Below are 21039 nucleotides of genomic sequence, written 5' to 3' on the forward strand. Positions count from 1 at the left end.
AGAATGTTCCCTCTGACTCCCACACACTTGACAAAAGCACAGATGCACATAATTAAATCTTTGGGTCACAGAATGAGCTAAAACACCCTGACTGTAGCATTTTACTCAGATGTTGCCTCTGGGAGCTGCATAATGTCAATGCACTAATGCTTCACTGCTAAGTGGACTGTTTATAAGCAAAAGAGAGAAGTCAGTGAATTTCAAGGCATGTTTTGGTGGCAACGCGATGGTCTGCGATTTGATTTTTATTCAAATCAGACTTTTAAGTTTAAGTAAATCCGGCTAATCTAGTCGATACTGCAGTCCCTGACATGCAGAGAACAGCAGCACTGATTTAATTCCTCTTGATGTGGAGCCATGTGTAACTCAGTGCTCAGCAGAAAGTGGCCCCATGCAGCAAGCATTGAACCACTTTACAGGGCCATCGTTGGGCTCGAGCTGCTGCTGCTGCTGCTGCTGCAGCCCCCTCCTTCCAAACACTCTCGCCTTATTAAATCAGTCACGCATTTCAACTGCAGCTCGTACATCGCAGCACTTTCACCAAATGGAAGAAAGAAAAAAAAACATTTAAATCAAGCGTGGTGTGTTGGGCTGGAGAGGCTGGGAGGGTTACAAGCAGAGGGGTGTGCGTTCTAATGAGGCATTTGCCCTGTCAGCTCAAGGCAAACTCTGGGTATAGGGTATTTCTAAACCGCCCCCGTGAGCACACAGATACTGATGGGGGGAGTGATGCAGTGGTGTCTGCATTCTCTCATGTGTCACATTTCATTTAAGACTGGAGGAGATTGTGCTGTATTTCATGCTACATCAAAACATCACATCAACAAGGAGCAAATTTTCAGTAAGTACAGGATAGTTCAAATCCAACATCATCCAACTACAGTCCCAGAAAAAACAAAACCAAACAGAAAGCTGCACACGTCCTTTGAGTTGCTGCAACACACTAAAGTGAAATATGCATGAGAGGGACAGAGACGGGCATGCAAAGCAGCACGAAAAATGTATATCTGCTTATGTAATTGCTATGTCTCCTGTTAAACAGGGCAAAGCACTGAACAAATTCAGTAAGAAGTCCCGATTAGTTCCAGTAGATTAACAAATGAAACAGCTCAACTTGCGTTAGAGCTGCTTGACCTGATGAGTAGACTGCAAACAGCCTGGACTCCGGCTGGAATGCAGAAATTTGCTATTAAAAAAAAAACAAAAATGTTCACAGATCAGACTGTGGGAAATGTGAGAAGTTCTCCTGTTTGTTATATGAATCATCATTAGCTGTCGACAACTACTGTTGTGATAATGAGAATCAAAACAAAGTTAAGTTAAGATATATTAAAAAAAATCTTACAAGGGCTGATAAGAATCCTGATTTGGGGTTTAAACCTGGGTTTTTAACCCAGAATATGGAATTTACATAAACATGAGGAACCTGGTAAATCATAAGCCTGCATATTCAGGTTTATAAAACATGAATAAGCTTTTTACATGCCGGTTTTTATACAGTCTACAGTGTCATTTGAGACGCACCACAAGGACAGACAAGGTGAACAAACCAGGTTTTTATAAACTGGAATGTTTACTTCTATACTGGTTATAATCTGTTTTTACAGTATCCTGGTTCTGGTGTGTGCAGCTTAACAACTTGTACACAAGATGATCAGACGGCTGAATTATGTACGCGGGAATGTGAATCACCAAGTTTCTCATGTTTCATGTGAAGACAGACTTAAAGTAGGATTAAAAAAAAAATCAGCCGCCTACTGCATGATCCAGCAGAAATATGTCTGCCGTTACTTGTAAGACAAGTTATGGGAGGAGGAGTTAATAAATGGTGTTATAATTGTACTTGGTCTAGACACTGCAGTAATACATTTCACCTTAAACCGATATGAAGGACCAACACCTTTCATTCAAGACAGTTTTTTTTAAAGCTTCTGTCAACAAGCCTCCATGAGTTTCTTACTTTGTCCGCTGGGTGGCGCTTTCAGTCAGTTCGACTTCACAGCTTCAAACAGGCTGGAGAACTCGGTGTACGTGGATTATTGTGACAACACTGAAATACTGAGCGCTTTGCCAAATTCTGCACCGTCATTCTACCTGCCTGTTTCATTCAGTGGGGGGCAAACACGATGTTGCACAAAGGAGACTCGTTTTTGAACTAATAATCAGCACATGACACTGCTGTCTGTGTACGGCTAAAACACCCGTGCCGTGCTTTAATGTTAATTTCACGCAGACCTTACCAGTCTTTTGTAAGCAGCCAATGGTAAAATGTGCGCACTTCCCATACGGAGACTATGAAAGTCCGTCGCCAATAATTAAGAAAATAAACATATATATATAAATTTATATAAATAATTATATAAGCTAATAAAACGGAGGGAATGCAACACGGAAAGGATGCGCTAGTTTATAAGTTTCGTGTATTTATATTTATTATGTTTCCATCAAGCGCCACTGCCTGGTGCAATGCAGGTCCCACGTAGCCAATCGATGCGGCCGACACATGGAGTATAATATTGCAGGTCTGCAGCGGCCAATCAGAAACGACATCACACACCGGCACAGCAAAATTCTCCAGTGTCAACCAGGCTTCCTACACGAGAGGTATCCCTCCGCGGCTGCGAACTAGTACCTTATATTTGAGAAGAAAATTCCTCACTTAGATTAAATAATAAAATAAAACAAGCATCATAATAATTCAATACTTATAAAAACTATTTATAATAGTATATTGTTTGTTATAAGTTATATTCAGTGAAGTTGTAGGGTTTCACAGTTGTTTGCTCTAATTTAAAGGCACAGTCCGCCTTTTTTTCTAGACTATAGATTTAAGTGTGGCGTTCAGATTTCTTCACAATAAAATTAGAACTAAAATGTAACTAAATCATAATCATATAAACATATATTGCTTCGTTAGGTATTGTTGTTATTATTTACATTGATTAAAAAACTCACTTAAACTTACAACATATGTATTTATCTGCTAATTGAGGGTGAGCTGTTAATTGTGACCTCCTTATGAGTAAATGTTTAACTTTAATTTGTTGTTATTATGTCTAAGATCTGAAATTCAAACACTGTAAGTTACTCTTGTGTAATAAAGTACACATAAGGGAACTATACATGCATACAAGTGATGAAGAAGAGATCAAAGTATTCTAAAACAATTAGAACACTTTTACTTAAACACATTTATGTGCAATAATAAACTGAATATCTTCAGTTTTTTTTATGATGATGCTGTCATGCTCTGCAGGCGTGTGATTGGTGTATGGACTGTCAGAGAGGCCTGCTCTGCTGCTGCTGCAACAGCCCTGAATTGAAATAAGGAAGTGAGTGATCAGTGCTAGTGTGGCGGAGGGATACACAAGGCAATCCCCATTCTGGCCACGGCCAATATACACACTCCTAACCCGCCAGTGGAACTCCATCTAAGGAACGACCACACTCCTAGTCTGCCTCCACAGACCAACAAGCACACAACCCATCCGACATGGTATGTATTGTCATTCATTCTGGGTAATAGAGCAAATGTGTTTAAACTAAACGGGGGATTATGTAGTACAAGTGCAAACCAGCTGTAGCTTTATGTTTTCCTCGCTGTTTTACTCATTGTTTCCTCTTTTCAACTATTCGCATACGTAGCGGAGACAGAAAACGCCCGGGAGGCGGAATTTTACATGTTTTAGCTTGTGCATGTCATAACATGCATGCCGACATATTATGAACTGTATTCGTCTTCGTCTTAGCGGCTTTTACGCTTCAATATGTCTTCAGCTCTTCGAATTGAGACCGTATATGCTTCATAACTGCGCAATTCATACAGCATTATTGGCTATTCCGCTATATCGGGTCAAGTAGCTGCTTCACGGGCTGCATGGTGCAGATCGAATTAATTCTTGGACTAGATTTGGTGGTATCAGAATAACTAGCAAGCTATTCTGGGTTATTACAGCATAATTCTGAAACCATAAGTGCATTAGGGTTGCATTTTACAATCCGCCTTAGGAGCGCAGGCGTGTTGGGGGAGCATATCCAACGCTGTGAGAAACACGGCGCCGATAGATTTTTTTTTTATCCTAATGAGGAAACATGTTTCAGGATGTTTATTTTCTGCTGATACACGGTGAAAACTGCGATAACGACTTCATTTATAAGGAGAGCCAGCTGGCTGCGTTTGGTTTTCTTTTTTTCTGGGTTGCACCATCTTGCTGTTCCGAGCCGTGCCATGATAGGGGGGGTGGGGGGGTTGGCACAATTGTACCTCGTCAGTGTTCCGCAACGGAAGCGCGGACCATAATCTGTAATTGCAAGGTTATAACTATAATGTTGCTACACTGGCTTGTAAAAGGGCTACGAGAAGCGCTCTGAGACGCAGTTCCGCCTTTTATTGCAGGGTGTATCGGTTGCTAGATTATCTATTTGTGTTATGTCGGCTGATTTGGTTGCGTCTTTGCAAATTTTCGATGTTATGCAAATGTGGTACCTGTGTGAGTTGACCAAGAAGCTCTTTATAGCAACAGTCAACACAAAACACCAACAGCTGTGAAGTTTCAAACCAGATACTATCATGCAGCAAAGGTGTTTTCTGTAAATAAAGGTGGTTTTTAATAGGCCTCAGTGACTTGCAGAATATATTCCCATACTAATCATAGGTGTGGGAGGCCACATGCAACATCTGCAACCAGCTAACAAAGTAGAAACCTCTCCACTGGCTATGTCGCGCAACGTAAGGTGGAAATGATCTGGGTGTGGAAAGAAAGCCTTCAAGCTAATCCATTGATTATCAAGCTTGATAGATCATTAATGGCCTGAGGGAGTCAAGAAGCTGTTTTTTTCTCTTCCCCCCCACCACCACCACCCCAACGCTGCGATCAAATATCCCATATATGGTAACGAGCTGCGATGCAGTTTCACGTTGCAACATCAACACGGTAACTGGAGTGTAAAGTAGAATTGTTGTGGAGTTAGCCTGTGTATCAGCATCTCTGAAAAGTTTAATCCACGGCTGTAAGCCCCTTGTCTGCATCAATACGCCCACTGAAGTGGAAAGGCTCCCCCATTGAGGTGGAAGTATCGAATAAGTAGTCGCACCATGCTAAGGCCCTATCCTATTCCTGTTACACTCTTGTTTGCTGATGCATGTTTAGTAACTCGAGGGACACTTGATCCACTGCAGTGAATAATTTATTTGCATGGCGGCAAAAACCTAGCCATGCCTCCAATGTTGCCAATGTCTAGGAGCGATAAAGTCCTTTCTGTGGCGCAAAGGAGCACCCAGCCACCTACCACCTCCGCCAACCATATGGTGAACCGGCATTGTCATGGGGAGCCTAGTGTTGTTTACACCATCCTCACTCTCTCCCTCCTCCCCTCCACACACAACTCAGCCCTGAGGCCTCGCTGTCTTTTGTCCATCCTCACAGAGAAGAGACGTGCAATGCTCAGTGGAGCTCACGGCTCCTATAGAAAGGAGTGTGTGTGTCACATTGTCTCCTGTGGTAGGGTGTATATGAGTGTGTGTGTGTGTGTGTCACACCCATCTGTCAGAGTGACAGCTGGTTCTGGGCCTCTCAATAAGTGAATATAGAGATGTGTCTTCAGGAATTGTTCAGGTATCTGACAGTGACAGAACACATTAAACATTGATAACAGGTTGTTAAAGAATTAGAGTATTGTTTGGCGTTCTGTTACACCATTTTGCATCCCCTATCAAATTAAAGCCAGCGTGAACAGGGGCTGTTGCAGTATGTTTGTACAAGGGTGATACAGCATCAAGTGAGAGCGAAACATATTCCTTACAGCCTCCTGCCTCCCACAGTCATGTTTGGAGTGCATTGCTAGGGCCAGCTGCCTGGGCAACAGTGGGAGTGGTTGACCCACTCATGCCAGTGAACCATTGCCAGAAAGAGCACCCCCCCCAACCACCTCCAAACACACACACACACACTCCTATTCCCCTACAAGCTGTTATTAAGACTGGAAGCTTGGCAGCACATAACCTTGACGCTGGGAATGGTGAATCATAGGGAGTTTCCTCTGAACAGTATGTCACATGCAGAGAGAGAAAAGGGGACATGCAGAGGGGAAAGGTCTGGAGGAGGAGTTGTTAACATCGGCTGAAGCACAAGGGCCAGGAAAAGAAGAAGAACAAGGAAGAGATGGGCCAGTAGTGGGTCTGGTGGTTGTTAAGCACCACCATAAGCGCCACAACAGCTTGGGCCTAAGTCAGGGGAGGATCCATAGCACTGAGTCACCAAACCCCACACCCAGTCCGCTTAGAGAGACAGCAAGATACAGCAGGAGGAACACAGCATGACAGAAAGAGGGTGACTAAGGGGAGATTGAAAGGGAGACTCATCAGCAGAGCAAAAAGAAATGGGAGGGAGGGGGCACAGAACATCGGAATGAAGAGGGAGGCTGCAGCAGAAAATAATAAGCTGATGAGACTGAGAGTATTGGTGAAGCTGAGTGGCATGTTGGCATCAGCAGGGCTGTTTTGTCTCTTGACATTTCCATTCGTTCAGATGAAAATAGAGACAGGAAGAGTGGGCGCAGGGAGGGAGAGGAAAAGCAAGCACTGATGTGTGCTGTATCGGTTATTGAATCCGGTCAAGGTAATCGTATGAGCGCAGCTGAAGTTCTCCACGAACCCCCTTGCTGACTGGATCGATTTGTCCTGTGGCTGCTGCTGCTGCTACTCAAGCCACAAGGAGAGAAGCCCTTTTGTTTGAGTTAAAGGTCAGCTCACAGTGTGTCATGAGGCGACCTGCTAAATCTTATCCAGCCTAAAACAATGTAGTCATTATGCAACAAATTGAATTTACCAGCATGATTTACAAAATAAAAAAACCCTTGCCTCCAAACATGGACTTGATGAGGTGCAAGTCTCTATGACTGCAGGATTTAGAGATGACGTTGATACTGGTAGTGCTTGATTCCAAAGCAAGATGGCGTGTAAAAACACATTAACACACTGGAAGCCTGGAAGAATTCACTTCTGTGGCTACACTGACTAATGCACAGGAAACAAGGGGATGGAAAGTATTGGAGTTGAGGAAGAATGCTATTAAGGGAGCCTCTGTGTGTGCTAGCGTAAGCACACACTGCTCGTGTTTGTCTATGTGTGATACTTAGGTGCCAAGCACAGAGATGTCAGATTGTTCAGTTCAAAATAATAATTAAAAAACAATTTTTTTAAGTCAGGGATGGAAGTGGAAGTAGCTCTGTGTTCACACTTTAATGCTGAAGGTGTTTGAAATCAGTAGGTCTTTTAACAAACAAGCTTGATCCATCCACGCTTGCTTTCAAAGCCATTTAAAGCAAGTGTGAGTCACTATCAGCCATTAGAGAGCCCAAGCTAGCGCAGAGAACAGGCTGGTGGGGTGGGGGGAACCAAACATTGCAGGCAAACACACTACCAGCAGGCCCTTTATTTGTTCCCCATTGGTACATGGAAAGAACTCCCATGCTGATGTGTCCTGAAACAACCTCGCCTAAACATCCACTCCTAGTCTGTAGGCAGCACTTTCATCTATTTTATTACAGTGTCTTGTTGCCCAGCACTCCCTCCTATAAGAGGCCACCTCTGTGTAGCCTGCTTTTGTACACGGTGTGAGTCAGTGCCATGGAGTCAGTCATTAGCTCGAAGTTGAATTTTATGCACTGCCCTTATAGAGCTTTATGCGTGTTATCGCAGCCTTATCAGACAAACACAGGCTTTCAGAAACCATGTTGATAAACGTGTGCTATCACTGAGCCTAAACTGATTACTGATTTGTCGCATTATTACCAATTCTATGGTGGTAAAAGCGGCACTGGAGACAATACAGTCTCTGTGTGACATTAAACTGTTACACAGCAAATTCAATTGAGCATTCTACTTCAATAAGAAAATGCCAATTATGTAAGAAATGTAAAAAAAAAAAATCAATCTGGAGTGTTGTCATGCAGACCTTTTGGCAGTCTAAAGAGTAGATCATAGCTGAGGAGGTGATGACCCTGCATTGAGGCCAACAGACCCCTAAACAGTGCAGCCAGTGTTGAGCCTTGCGGTGGTTGTTGGGTGGGGAGGATGAGGAATGTAATGACGAAACACTTTGGGATTTGGATTGTGTTCTCTGTTGAGTAACTTGTTTGTTTCTTTTGTTTTACCAACCACAGGCTGACCAACTAACAGAGGAGCAGATTGCAGGTAAGAAGAGAGATGTTTTATTTTTTATTATTCTGATTTTTGAGATGGTTTACTGGGCTGCTAGTGGATCAATTCCACAATGTGTTATTCAATATAGTCCTACAGTCATGTAAGGTAATACCTCTCATTAGCCGGTTTGGCTGCTTCCATGGCACTCATACAGAACATTGAAGGATTTTTCACACCCCCCCCTTCCCTTGGCAGATCATTAGCTTTTGGGAAAAAAAGAACAGGCCACAGGGGGAAGTATTTACAGCAATCCTGAGTTGGGGCTGAAACTCACACAGATGCAGTGCACCTTGATATTCTTAATAAATAAATGATGGGGCTTTGTGCTAAAACTGGAAGCTGCACAGTTCCTTCTCAGTCAAACCCCCTCTGTGGCTAATTAGCTTGTGCTAAAGCCCCAAGGCTAAAGCTCACTATTGCCTGTATTCACTTCCCTGGATAGCTTTTAATGGCCTGTAGTTAAGTAGCTTGCTTGTACAAAAGGGGAAAACTGATGCACACACAAGTTGAGTCTTAATCATGTGTGCCAACTTACAGACAGCCCGGCCGCTGTAGTCACATCACTAACGATCGATTAACATTCTGGACACAACTGCAGCGTCCTAACATAAACCCATGTCTGTCACTGCATATGACCTGAAATCTAACCTCACAATCTCACCTCCACCTCTGCAGAGTTCAAGGAGGCTTTCTCCTTATTCGACAAGGATGGTGACGGCACCATCACCACCAAAGAGCTTGGCACTGTCATGAGGTCGCTGGGCCAGAACCCCACAGAGGCCGAACTTCAGGACATGATCAATGAGGTGGATGCTGACGGTCAGTAAACTCATGCTTGATTTAACCCCCACAGTGTTAAAGTGTTCAGTGTCAAACAAATAAAATGGAGCCAGTAATGTCCTCACGACTGATCGGAAATAACATTTAAAACTGAGAGGATTCAGATCTTTTTGTGTCTTGTCATATTTTAAGCTACAAAAATATATCAGGGGACACACTGATGGGGATACCACAGGATGATATGGGTAAAATCATTAAAGACTCAGATATTGCAGCCTCTTTAAAGCAAGTGGTGATGATTTTAGTATTTAGGTTAATATGATCTCATCCTCGCTGTTTTAATCAACAAAATGACCTGCAACTATTACTCACTGAGCAGGATAAACATCAACTCAAACTCCATTAACAACTATTACAATATTAGATTGTACAAAATGTCTATTCATTTCAGTGGTGAGGGAATACAACCATAATTTCTGGTTAGCATTTCATTGCATGACTTTAGTGATAAAACCTACTGTTACAAATGGATAAGGGATTAAATAGAGCATCCATTACTGCCCCATTTCAGAATACATCAGTGATGTCGCTGCCCACCTCCCTTCCTTTTCTGCCAACTGTTAACCAACTGTCCAAGCCAACTGTCCAGCCAGCTTTATTTTCAGATGACGTATCCTTCTGTGTCAGCACTTTAGTCACAGTGTGTTCAGCTCCATCATAGTTGACAATGTCACAGATATGGCTGTGCAGGAGGAGCTCTGCAGAGAGAAGCAGGTGTCAAAGATTCTCAGTGATACTGCCAGTGATGAGCAACCATCTGTTGCAATCAATCGTTTAATCACCTTCTCCTACACCTCTGTTCTTCAGTCTATAGAAAGTGAGTGATAGAGACAGAAAGAAAGGTTGGAGAGGAATCTAAGTCCGAGTTGGCCAGCAGCTTGCAAGCTGGCTGTCCTTGGGCAGGAAAGGATGTTAGCTGTCAGTGGGGCCTTTACCCCAGTGGTGCTCTGTCAGCTTATAGGATTTCGTAAATGGGACCACATTGATCAGGAGAAATCAATTGGACCGCAGCTTGGCTGCCCCTTTATTGAAACGTCCTGCCACCATCCTCAGTGCCCTCCCCTCCCTTCCCCCAGTTACACCCAAGAGCAAGCGTACACACACACACACACAAACACACCATCACTAACATCCCCTTGTTCTGCCTTTGCTTCCTTTGGCTGATGCAATTTAGGTCAGACAGCAATGAAGCTAGTAATGGAAAATAAAAGTGGTTACATAAGGTCTCTCTGCGCTTTGCACATCTAGTACCCACATCAGCAGCCATGGGATGTCAGCTGGCCCATTGAAAATCAGCTTTATTTACCAAACAAGGAGGCTGTGGCAGGGAATAACAATGAGTGGAAGATAGAAGGCTTTAGCTAGACAGTTAGAGATCAAGTCCCCTGGCTATTTGATTGTAAAGCACAATGACAAATTTATGAACAGTGTGGATTACAGTAGTAGACAGAATCGCTGCTCTTCATTTCACAACCACACACATCAGGATAAAAGCTAACCACACCTGCTGACAGGGATGCGGAGGCGTATTCCTAGGATTGACTTAACATATGTAACTTACCAAGATTTAATTATTGATTAAAATATCTCCATGATATAAATACCACGAGTACATCACTCATCATTACACAATCCTACCCGTCTTTCTTATGTCAAGGATGGAACTTGGCTTTATGATGCAGGAAAAACATGATGACCACACATGAGATGCCTCAGCCTTCTATAGTTTGCGTCAGCACCTCTTATGTGTAATCGCACCATCTCCCACTCGGTTCACTTCTTATATTCTCTCCTCTTCATCATCTCCCTTATCTCCATCTCCCTCTCTGCCGCCCACTCACTCCCTCCTCCCTTTTTTTTCTCTCTCTCTCTCCCATAATTTCTCTTCCTGTCTGCTTTCCTCCCCATCTTCATCCCTCCTCGCTTGCATCACTCCTCCTCTACATCTGCAGCTGGCCTGAGGTGCAGCTGAGCAGATTTAACTTGAGGGCTACCCTGGTTCTGTAGTCATCGCCCCCCTCAGATTGTAGCTATCCAGTTGCAGTTCTGCCGTTGTCCAAGACAGCATGTGTTCCCTCAGTGCTGCTGGCTGTCTCTGTGTGTTAGATAACAGGTCCTTAGATTGTTACCCCAGGCCATGAGATCTCCATCTGCCCCATCACATTATTGTATCCCTTTTTATTCCACACACACATCCACCCTCTTGTTCACTCTCTCTCTGCTCTCGGCGTGCTTTGTCATTGGTTAATCTCCCTACAATCCCCCCGCCCATCTGTCCCACCCCAGGGCTAATCCTCATAGGCAATTTGCCCTTGGTGTCCTTGACCTTTCTTTCTGTCTTCTCACAAATTCCTTGGATTTTTTTTTATATCAGTGGTTAATGAAGACACACTTCCAGATGTTCATACAGTATCTGGAATGCAGCTCTCTAATAGTTTCACCACTAACCCTCCCATCCTCCCTCCTGTGCTGTAGTTGGTGAGCTGCTGAGCTCTTCATAGATGCTTCCCCTGTCAGGAGGGTCTGATCCCCTGGTAATCCTGTCTTTGACAACAGCTACATGGATATTGATCCTAACGCATGCATACATGTGCCACCAGCATAGCCGCTGTCAAAGCAACACCACAGAATTGTCTATTCAGGCAAACAACAAAACACAACAAGAGATATTAAATAAGACAAAGACTAAAAGAAAGATTGCAGTTCTCCACCCATCTTTTGTCCTTTTCCCCGCCACCTTCAGTTTCTGTCTGGGGCAGCAGGAGAGATGTGCCTTTGATACATGTAGGCTCCTCGAAGGCCAAGCTGCACAGTATACTAAATGTCTACATAATGGATGACTGGCCATGGGTTACCCCTGCAATCCTGCTGCGTTGTGTACAACATACGCAACATTTTCCCAGGGCTTCCCTGAGGAAGAAAGGAAAACACAGTCACTCACACACATACATGCCCCCTCCTCCTCTCGGCTCGCAGTAGCTGCATTTATCACGGAAAGGAAGGAGTATACAAAAATTATTTGAAGGCTGCTTCCCTTTCTGTGATCACTCATGTCTAATTTATACTGTCACTCCCAGGAACATCTCTAGAGAGACATTATGGCCTATATGATATTGCAAATGTCGCTGTCACACACCCGGAAAAGACACAGACAGCTTTAGCACTAAATGAATATTTTTAGTTGGGTACTTTTCATCAGCTAAATGCTGGGTTATATTATCTCTACTTATGAGAGTTTGCTTTTAAGTAATTGCAATTTTTGCTGATTAAATTGTGCCTCATTGATCGCCCATTCCAGGTAATGGAACCATCGACTTCCCGGAGTTTCTGACCATGATGGCCAGAAAAATGAAGGACACAGACAGCGAGGAGGAGATCCGTGAGGCTTTCCGGGTATTTGACAAGGTAAATAAGGTTTTAAGAGCATGAGGAAATTATAGGACAGTGTCTATGCTGGGGAGGTTTTAATTTATGTGGAGCAAAGGGCAGCTCATCTGAGGATCTTTTTAAATAAGCCTGATGACTCACAGGTGAGACAACTCAAGTTTACCAAGCTGCTGTTTAACTCAGTGGAAAGAAAAGTCATTCGCTTTCAGCCTCCTGCTTACTTAACACTTAACACCTGTCGCCATAAGCGGCTCATTAATTGACTTGGTGGGAAGTTTGCTTCTGTGGGGACATTTATTCACACTTTTGATCCCATGTCGCACATTTACAGGATGGAAACGGCTACATCAGCGCTGCAGAGCTCCGTCACGTCATGACGAACCTAGGTGAGAAGCTAACGGACGAGGAGGTGGACGAGATGATCAGAGAAGCAGACATCGACGGAGACGGACAGGTCAACTACGAAGGTATGATAAGTTTGAAGGTCGTAAAGGGAGCGCATATCTAAAACGTCACAGTGCACAAATAGCTTTTTGTTTCTAGGCCACAGTGTAAGCTTTTATTAAACAGGGAGACCAGAGCACTTCATTTTCCAAGCTCTGTATTTCTCTGAGGGCGCCTGCAAGACAAGCCAGCCACACATTATATTAGTTATTAGATAGGGCTATAGATGGAGCCTGCTGAAACAGAGATGGGAGAAATCCATCCCTCTGAATTATCATCAGCGTGTCAGGAGCCTTTTCACTCTTTCTTTCTTGCTGCCTCTCTCCCTTCCTCCCACTGTTGGTCCCTTGGCACATTACACAAGAGACTGCGCTCATTTTCTAGAAGGCTGTTGATATATTATGAACAGTCCATAAGTCTTGGCTGAAACATGTCCCACTTCTACACTGTTGTATTACAGTTTGTATTTCACAGACAAAGAAAGGCTCCTGTGATTTATTTATTTCTTGTTGTGTGTGCATGCATATTGCCATCACCGTGCTCCAACAACTGTGAGCACAATGCAGCAGCTTTTTAATCAAACAGGCTTAATGAAATGAACGTGGAAGCCGTTTGGAAAGGGGACACTAATTAGGATGTGTGTTCTGAACCTGCTCAAGTTGATTAAAAAATTAATAAAGCATTTAACAATTTAGCAGGTGACTGCTCTTACTGGCAACAGGCTGTGCCAAAGCCTTAAACCTGATGTCCTTATTGTCTTTTGTCCTCTCTCTCTCTCTCTGCAGAGTTTGTACAGATGATGACTGCAAAGTGAAGCTTGCCCGCCCCATCCTGTCCCCTCTTAGAAGAAAAAAGAAAAAAAACGGAAAAAAAAATCAAAATGTTTTACTTACCTCTTGGAAAAAAAATGTTCATTTATTCATACTGTTTCTGTATAGAAAATAATTGAATGTTGAAATAAAATATCCTTCTGTCCACACAAGGAAAAACATAAAAATATACAAAAAATATCTGCATGAAAATGATGGTTAGTGATCCTGTCCCCTCCCCCCGGAGATCAGTTTAGCATCAGTACTTAACAAGTAAAAATAATAACAACAAACCCTGTAACTACTACCTTCAGACTAAAGCAGAAGCATTTGGCGAACTCCTTCCAGTTCCATTTGCTAGTGGTAAATGTCTGGGCTGGCCATCTCTTCTTTCTCTCTCTCTGTTTTCTGTTTTTCATGCATGCAGCTTGAGACCGGAGCACTAACTCCCTGCCCCCCCCCCCCCCCTCCCCCTCCTTCTTCCTCCCGCCCCCCCCCCCCCCCCCCTCCTCCTTCTCCTCCTGCCCCCCCATCCCTCCTCCGGGCTACCAGAGCGTGCTGATTCCACTATAAGCTGTCCTCTTGTTGGTTTGGTACAGTTTTTTTGTATTTGGAGAGGAACCCTGTACTGTTAAGATGAGAGAATATACCAGGTTCTAACACAAGCGTTAAAAGTGGAATGGGACTTAATTGTATGCTAGATAAAATGAGAAAAAAATTATGTACAAAAAATACATTTTCAAATGTTTGGCATGTTCTTTTGTTTTTGTTACGTTATTTGGACGGCCATCTTAGTAGTTGTGCGTCCTTCCCTTTGAAAGGAGGGGGGACTTAAAGAGTCTTACGGTGAGCTTTCTATTTTTTTTCTTTAATTTTATTTTTTTTTTCGCTGAGATGGAGTGTCTGTCCTCTTTTCTTGCAAGAGAGAATCACTGGCCTTCACTTTTCTTTTTCTTCTTCTGTTTCTCGACTCAGAGGAGAGTATAGTGAGGGGTGTACTGTGTTCGCAGCGCATGCTGTTAGAGTGTCAGCACACTGGTCTTCGCAACTGTTCATCTGAGTTCAGTTTACATTCATTCCAAGTTGTACATGCTAGTCTTTATTTTTTTTTCAAATAAAAGACCATGAACTTTATCATGTCTTATGTCATTTTTCTTATGCTTGATTGTGAACAATTATCCATTAATGACAGCATAACAAGTCTGTATGTTGTTTACCGACTAGACAAATGTGTCAACAATAAATGATTATAATCAGAACCCTTTCTATGTGCCGTGTCTTTGGGTGATGTTGAGCAGGACTCCCGGTGTGTGTAATACTGTGCTCCATTACATGACAGTGAGGTTTGTGGAGAGAGTGAGCTGCTCACAAGGGAGGAAGAGGGGAGGTAGCGGAGTGTTTGCTCTCGCGCTCAGCCATGGATATACATACACATCTATGACGCCTCTCTCCTCTCTCTTAAGACCCAGCTGGTTGCTAGGCAACAGGAGCATGCTGTAACTGGGATGTAGGGGGTTTTTGAAAAGGCAAGTGGGAGTTTGACTAAACCCTCCTGCTTCTGCCGATGACTCCATGTTGGCTTGTCCTAGTAAGGCAAACCAGGCCACAACACTACTGCTGTACGCACTCTGCTCATACACACACACACACACACAGTACAGGACAACCAGACAGACAGCAAGACACACCATGCCTCCTGCAGTGTATTACCTTTAAGACTAAAAAGTCTAATAAGAGCTGCATTTTTTACTATATTTGGACTGTAATTTGACCATGTTTGGAAAGAAGCAAGACAGGCTGAGACAGCTCACCACCCACCTACACAAAAAGACAGGCACTCACCTTAAACATACAGCTATGCAAGGAAATATACACCTTTTTTTTCACAGACCAGCCAGGATTCTGCTTGTAGAGGGGGGAAAAAGAACATTCTCCTCATTCCTCATGCAGGTGTTATCTCTGTAAATCTGTACATGGCATTTAACTACTCTGGGCTGGCCACTTCAATCAGATAAACAGGTTCAGTCAAGGAAAGCGTGGGTATCAAACAGCAGAATGGGGAACAGCGCCTAATCACTGCCAGTAACTGGGGAGTGTGTATCGTGCTGTAATTACAGCCAGGGTGTTTTATTTTGAAAAAAAAAAAACATGGCATACTGGTGCACTCAGATCTCTTTCCTCTCCCCTCCCTGCAGCACCAGATGAGCCAATAGCAAGAGCTGTAAAGTTGATTGACAGCTGGGACTGGAGCTCTGCTGTTCTAAACTACCAAACCTAAAAATGTACATCTAAAGGAAGATAGCTGTGATCTTTATGGATATCAATGATATGAAAGTCAAATTTGGAATAATATAATATAGTATTACAGTATTTAAAAATTGAAAAACTGCATTTATAGCTTCATAAAATTGTCTTCTTTTGACTATTTTTCAGAGTTGTTATTTATTTAATAACAAACAGACAGTTTAGCAGAATTATGTATAAGAGTATAGGTGGATGGAATCTAACCTCCACCTTTTAGCCATTTTAACACGGGAATCTATGGGGATCAGGTCGTTTTGGAGTCGGCCTCAAGAGGCCATTCTAGGAAGTATTTTCGACTTTATTTTCAGGCCTGGAGGTTTCTACGACATGCCTGCAGATACCAGTTAGTTACTTCTACACTTCTTCGACACATCTAATATTTGTCATCACAGCCCAACAGGCATATAGCAGGTACAAGTCTGTTCTTATAAACACATACAGAAGAGGTGGGCCACAAAACAGAGTCACTCTCAGGTTTGCGCTGCCGCTGTATGCACCAACCAACTACTAGAGACTAAGCGCACCCTATCAACCAATCCCAGGGCAGAAAGGGCGTGGTTTCTGCACCACTGCTGCGAGTTCCCTAGAAAAGGCCTCCCCTCCTCTCGGGGGAGGAAGGGACACCTGAGCACCCTGGGGGTTAAATTAAGAACATCAATATTTCACGTGTAAATGAAGCAGCAGACTGCGGAGGCAGTAATGCGAGAAGGATTGACCGGGCAGAGATATCACGTATCAGTGCCCCTGGAAAGAACAGGCACGCTTATGAGACAGGGCCCATGACATACAGCAGGAGTGTGTGGGTGGGTGGTTGGGGGCAGACAGGGCATGTGCGTGGTGACATGCAGTCTTGTTTGTTGGTGTAGCATCCAGCTGTATTAGCAAGTTAAGGAAGTGGGTGAGCTAAGCTGAGCTGAGCATAGCATCAATACAGGAAAGCTTGTGGTACTTTCTACACACATGCAGACACACATATTGTTACAGGAGCTTCAGCTTAACAGCTTAATGTGTTTTGGATGTTGATATATTGAGCCAAACAAGCTTTTTTTTCTCATTTTGGTGGCTGTAGAGGTGGCAGTTTAAAGGAAATGGTCCAATTCTCTAGCGTTAAAAATACAGAGCTACAAGTACTGTAATAAAACACGGCAGGGACGACCTTTTATAATGGCTTGATCTTTATGCCATTGCACACACTCTACACTCACACAGTCCAACACATATTAATCTACTTGAAGTTTTCCCTGTAATAACTGTTCACCTCACATTGCAGTACCTTTAAATCCATCCCCTCTCATTCCTTATTTCACTGTATTATTCATGCCAAAAAAAAGCAGAGATACCTACAGTAATTAGATTGTATGGATCTAGTCATAATGTTTTTTGCAGCCTCACTGCTTATTCTGGGCCTTGGAGGGTCGTTTTCACCATGTTGTGCTAATGACGACTGTTGAGGTGGTGGAGCAAATCACCGCAGGGGGGGTTTGGCTGTTCTTGCTCTTCATACTCTGCAATGCAGCTCGTGTCCCCCCCTCCACCCACCACCACCACAACCACCACCTCCTCCTCCTCCTCCACCACCACCACCATCATCCCAACAACCCAGCTAAGCTCCCCTCTAAATCAGTCCCAGTGCCTTTTCAATTACCGGGAGCAGCGTGGGTCTCTCCCTAACTCTTTCTCCCTCTAATAGCTCCACCCCTTGCTTTTTTATCCTCCTCACTCTGTCATTCCTTCCGTCTTGATTTCTCGCTCTGCCTCCCTCTCTTGTCCTTTCCCTCCCCCTTTCCCCCTCATTTACCTTGCTCTTTTCTCTTTGCCTGCTCCATTTGTCTTACAGTGCATTTTTTTATTTTTATGGACTCCAATCACTCTTTTTTTTCTCGTCTTCCTACAGCCCCCTTTATGGTGCGTTAGTGTCACCGTCACTGTCTTTGGGCTTTTCCTCATCGGTGCCAGGCCTCCCTCTATTTACCTAGAAAAATAGGCTCATCCATCTTTGATTGTTGTGAAATATTACGGCAGCGTCACGACAACCAATCCTCCCCTGAACCTCATGCAATATTCAGGGGCGATGATATAAGATTCCTGCTAATGAAAAAAACAGCAGGCTATACAAACAGCTCTTTAATAATAGTCTGACAGAAGAGCCTGCTGCCTGTTAGGCTTCGGAGCACAGACCCTGTACATCACCCATGCAACCCTGTTTGCTTTGGGAGGCCCACTTTCACCCAACACAACAGTCACTATTATCAGTAGGGACAATGTGTAGCACTAAAGTCCAATGCTAGCTAGCTGTGCTAACCCTCCTTTTGTATACGTTGTACAAAACAGGGATGAGAGACTGTCAAAATGATGGTTGGCCTCTGCTTGTGCTCCAGATATTCTTGCTTTGTGACACACACACACAGCACATTTAAATGCATGCACATGCACAAAGTAAATGCGCAGGTCAGGTATGCATGCATACATCCCCTCATATGCGCATGGCCAAAAACGGGAGGGGGTGGGTGGGTTCCTTGTATAGTTTATCCAGCAGGGAGAACACCCCCTCTCCATCAGAAATGCACAGATCAATGCAGGAATACCAATACAAGAAAGATATGCAGAAGATGGAATGTGGAAATCAGGTGAGGGAGGCAAGGATGAGGCAAAGGGATGGAAGGAGGTGGGGCGGGGCTGTCAGAGAGAAAGCGCTGAGCTGGGATCCTCCTGCGAGGGATTTCCTCCTTATGATGTACACCCCCCATACCTCCCTCTTTTCTCTCTCTCTCTTTTTTTTTTTACCGCAACGTAATCTTTCCTGGGTTCATTGCATATTCCCTGGCAATACAAAAGCACTGCTCACTACCTACTGAGCCCTTTGCTTTTTCCGCTGCTCCGTCTTGCCCCCCCCAGTACACAACAGCTCACTGCCAAGCCAAGCCCCTGCAGACTGGCACCAACCTGACACTGGAGACGGGGATGATGAGGGAAGGCAAAAGGGGGGTGGAGAGAAAGGGGGCCCAGTCTTGCGGAGGCAATGCAGAGGCAATACGATGCAAATGCAACATAATGCAGTGGTTGCAGGGGGGGGGGCATTGCAGATGAGACAGGGCAAGGACATTCAAAGAGAAGGCTGTTACCAAGGGCCCCATGGGCACAAGGAGTGATGCTTGTAATGCACCCTTGACCTTGATGGATACTATGAATTACATATTGGTACGCAATGGAAATGTGCAACAGAAGCCGCAAATGAAAGTGAGAATAGCCAGAGCTCGTCCCCGTCCCGTCAGTCCCAGCCGACAGATTTGTTTGACAGGGCATCAAACCCAACTGCCATCCCCTCCTTGCTCTAAGCACGCACATAAACATTCATCAGCTACAGCGTGCACTCCCATAACAATCCATACACACACACGCACAACTCTTCAATTATTCATTATCAATATACGCACAGTCTGAGCAAAACACAAACGGCTCAAATGTACCTTGACACAAAAGAAGTCATTACCGCAACAAGGCCGGGGTTTTAGGTAATGCAGACATGGCAATCTGCGCTGACGCAGTACAAACTAATACAATTTTCACAAGTAATCTAGTTTCAAGTCTTGTTTGGCTGAATACAGTCAGAGCACCACAATGCCCTTCCCTTTTCACTCTGCAAACAAGTCTGGAGAATGTTCCCTCAAATGTTAACATCCTCTTTTTCTGATTTAATAATTCAATAAAGCTAAACTTAAAATGGCCTGCATGCTGCCAGGAACAATTCAATTAGCCAGGCAATGTGTTTTGACAGCCTGGTTTATGCTTAGACCCCATATTTGTTTGTCCTGTTGGTACAGTATAACCTCTCAGCCCCCAAACTACCCCTCTGTCTTTCTCCCCCTTCTTCCTGTCAGTTCTTTCTGCATTGACAGTGTATTCGAGTGCCAAGAAAGCTGAGGCAACAAGCCGACTCAGACTTTTTCTGTCCGGCTGTGACGAGCTGCGGGCCACATTTTCTGCTATGGGGGTAGAAAGGAAAAAAAAAACTGCTGTCAAGGGGGTAGCTGTAGGAGACAGCAGGAGGAAATGTGATGGGAATGGAGATGCTCTGCATTTGTATAATATTGTATGTGAAAGGTGCTGACAGGCGACAGTGTGAGAAGGGCACAGTATTCATTCCCCAGGATGGGTTGGTCAGCCAACCGTCAGCGCTGGCTAATCCAGAGCTACGTTGATTGACAGAGAGTCAACTGTCAGCAAGTGAAAAAAGCTTTGTTCTCTACAGCACACAAAGGCTTTTCTGCTCAATAGAATCGCCCTGTGTGGACACATGTTCACTTCAGGCCTGAGGCATAAAGGGAAGGCAACGATTTAAGGGTTAGGATATGGTCAATGCACAGATTATACGATCTACAGTTAATGGGGCCAAACAAAGCTTAAAAGGACTCATCATAATCATTTGTGTTACTATGTTGCATTTTACTTCAATACATGTATAATAGACTGAAACACTATAGCCCTGCAGCAATCCCTGCAGTGCATTCTTAGGTTTTGGTTATAGCAACTGTCATTCTAGTGCCTCTGCATGGCTGTATTTAGACACAGAGGTGCTTTGAGATAAAAAGCAAATGTTAGCTTACACACATTAGCTACAGTGAAAAGCCATTAACCGCAGGCTGGTGTCATTAGTTTGGTAGATATGTGATCATAATTAATAACTAATCACACACTTTTAGTATTTACTGAAAAGTATGTATTGTTGCATGGAGGAAATACACTAAACACACTTACTGAGCCATCCAGAGATCCTTTTTGTTATGTCATCTTGGTGGCTCAGACATATCTCCTGTTATGGGCCAAAATAGCTCTCAACAGAAAAAATGCAACCAGAATGAGAAGAACATTGTTTTTTATGGTGCTTTTATGTTTTAGGACAGCATCATTTTTCCCAGAGGAGATCCTGCAGCCTGTGCTTGAGGGATTTCCTCTCCTAGCTGACATGTGAGCAGCTGTGTGTCCCCCCCACCCCAAGGTGAGGGGCTGGAGGAGTCTGCCTGGGCACTGATGTTCACCCCGTGCTACCACAAC

General features: G+C 43.9%; 1 protein-coding gene across 1 annotated transcript; it reads left to right on the forward strand.

Moving 5' to 3' along the window:
* Positions 1-3353: 3353 nt before the first annotated feature.
* LOC114428258 (calmodulin) lies at positions 3354-14817 on the forward strand. Its single transcript, XM_028396528.1, has 6 exons — positions 3354-3496; positions 8164-8194; positions 8879-9022; positions 12342-12448; positions 12762-12897; positions 13660-14817. Exons 1-6 carry the CDS (start codon positions 3494-3496, stop codon positions 13686-13688), a joined length of 450 nt encoding a protein of 149 aa, XP_028252329.1. The 5' UTR covers positions 3354-3493; the 3' UTR covers positions 13689-14817.
* The last annotated feature ends 6222 nt before the right edge of the window (positions 14818-21039 follow it).

This window comes from Parambassis ranga, chromosome 24 (assembly GCF_900634625.1).
Source record: "Parambassis ranga chromosome 24, fParRan2.1, whole genome shotgun sequence".
NCBI classification, from domain to species: domain Eukaryota; kingdom Metazoa; phylum Chordata; class Actinopteri; family Ambassidae; genus Parambassis; species Parambassis ranga.

What these genes read in the sequence shown, in the direction of transcription:
- LOC114428258 (XM_028396528.1), top strand. An exon ending in AACAGAGGAGCAGATTGCAG is followed by an intron (nt 8,195 to 8,878) that starts GTAAGAAGAGAG and finishes CCACCTCTGCAG; the next exon opens with AGTTCAAGGAGGCTTTCTCC. An exon ending in CAATGAGGTGGATGCTGACG is followed by an intron (nt 9,023 to 12,341) that starts GTCAGTAAACTC and finishes CGCCCATTCCAG; the next exon opens with GTAATGGAACCATCGACTTC.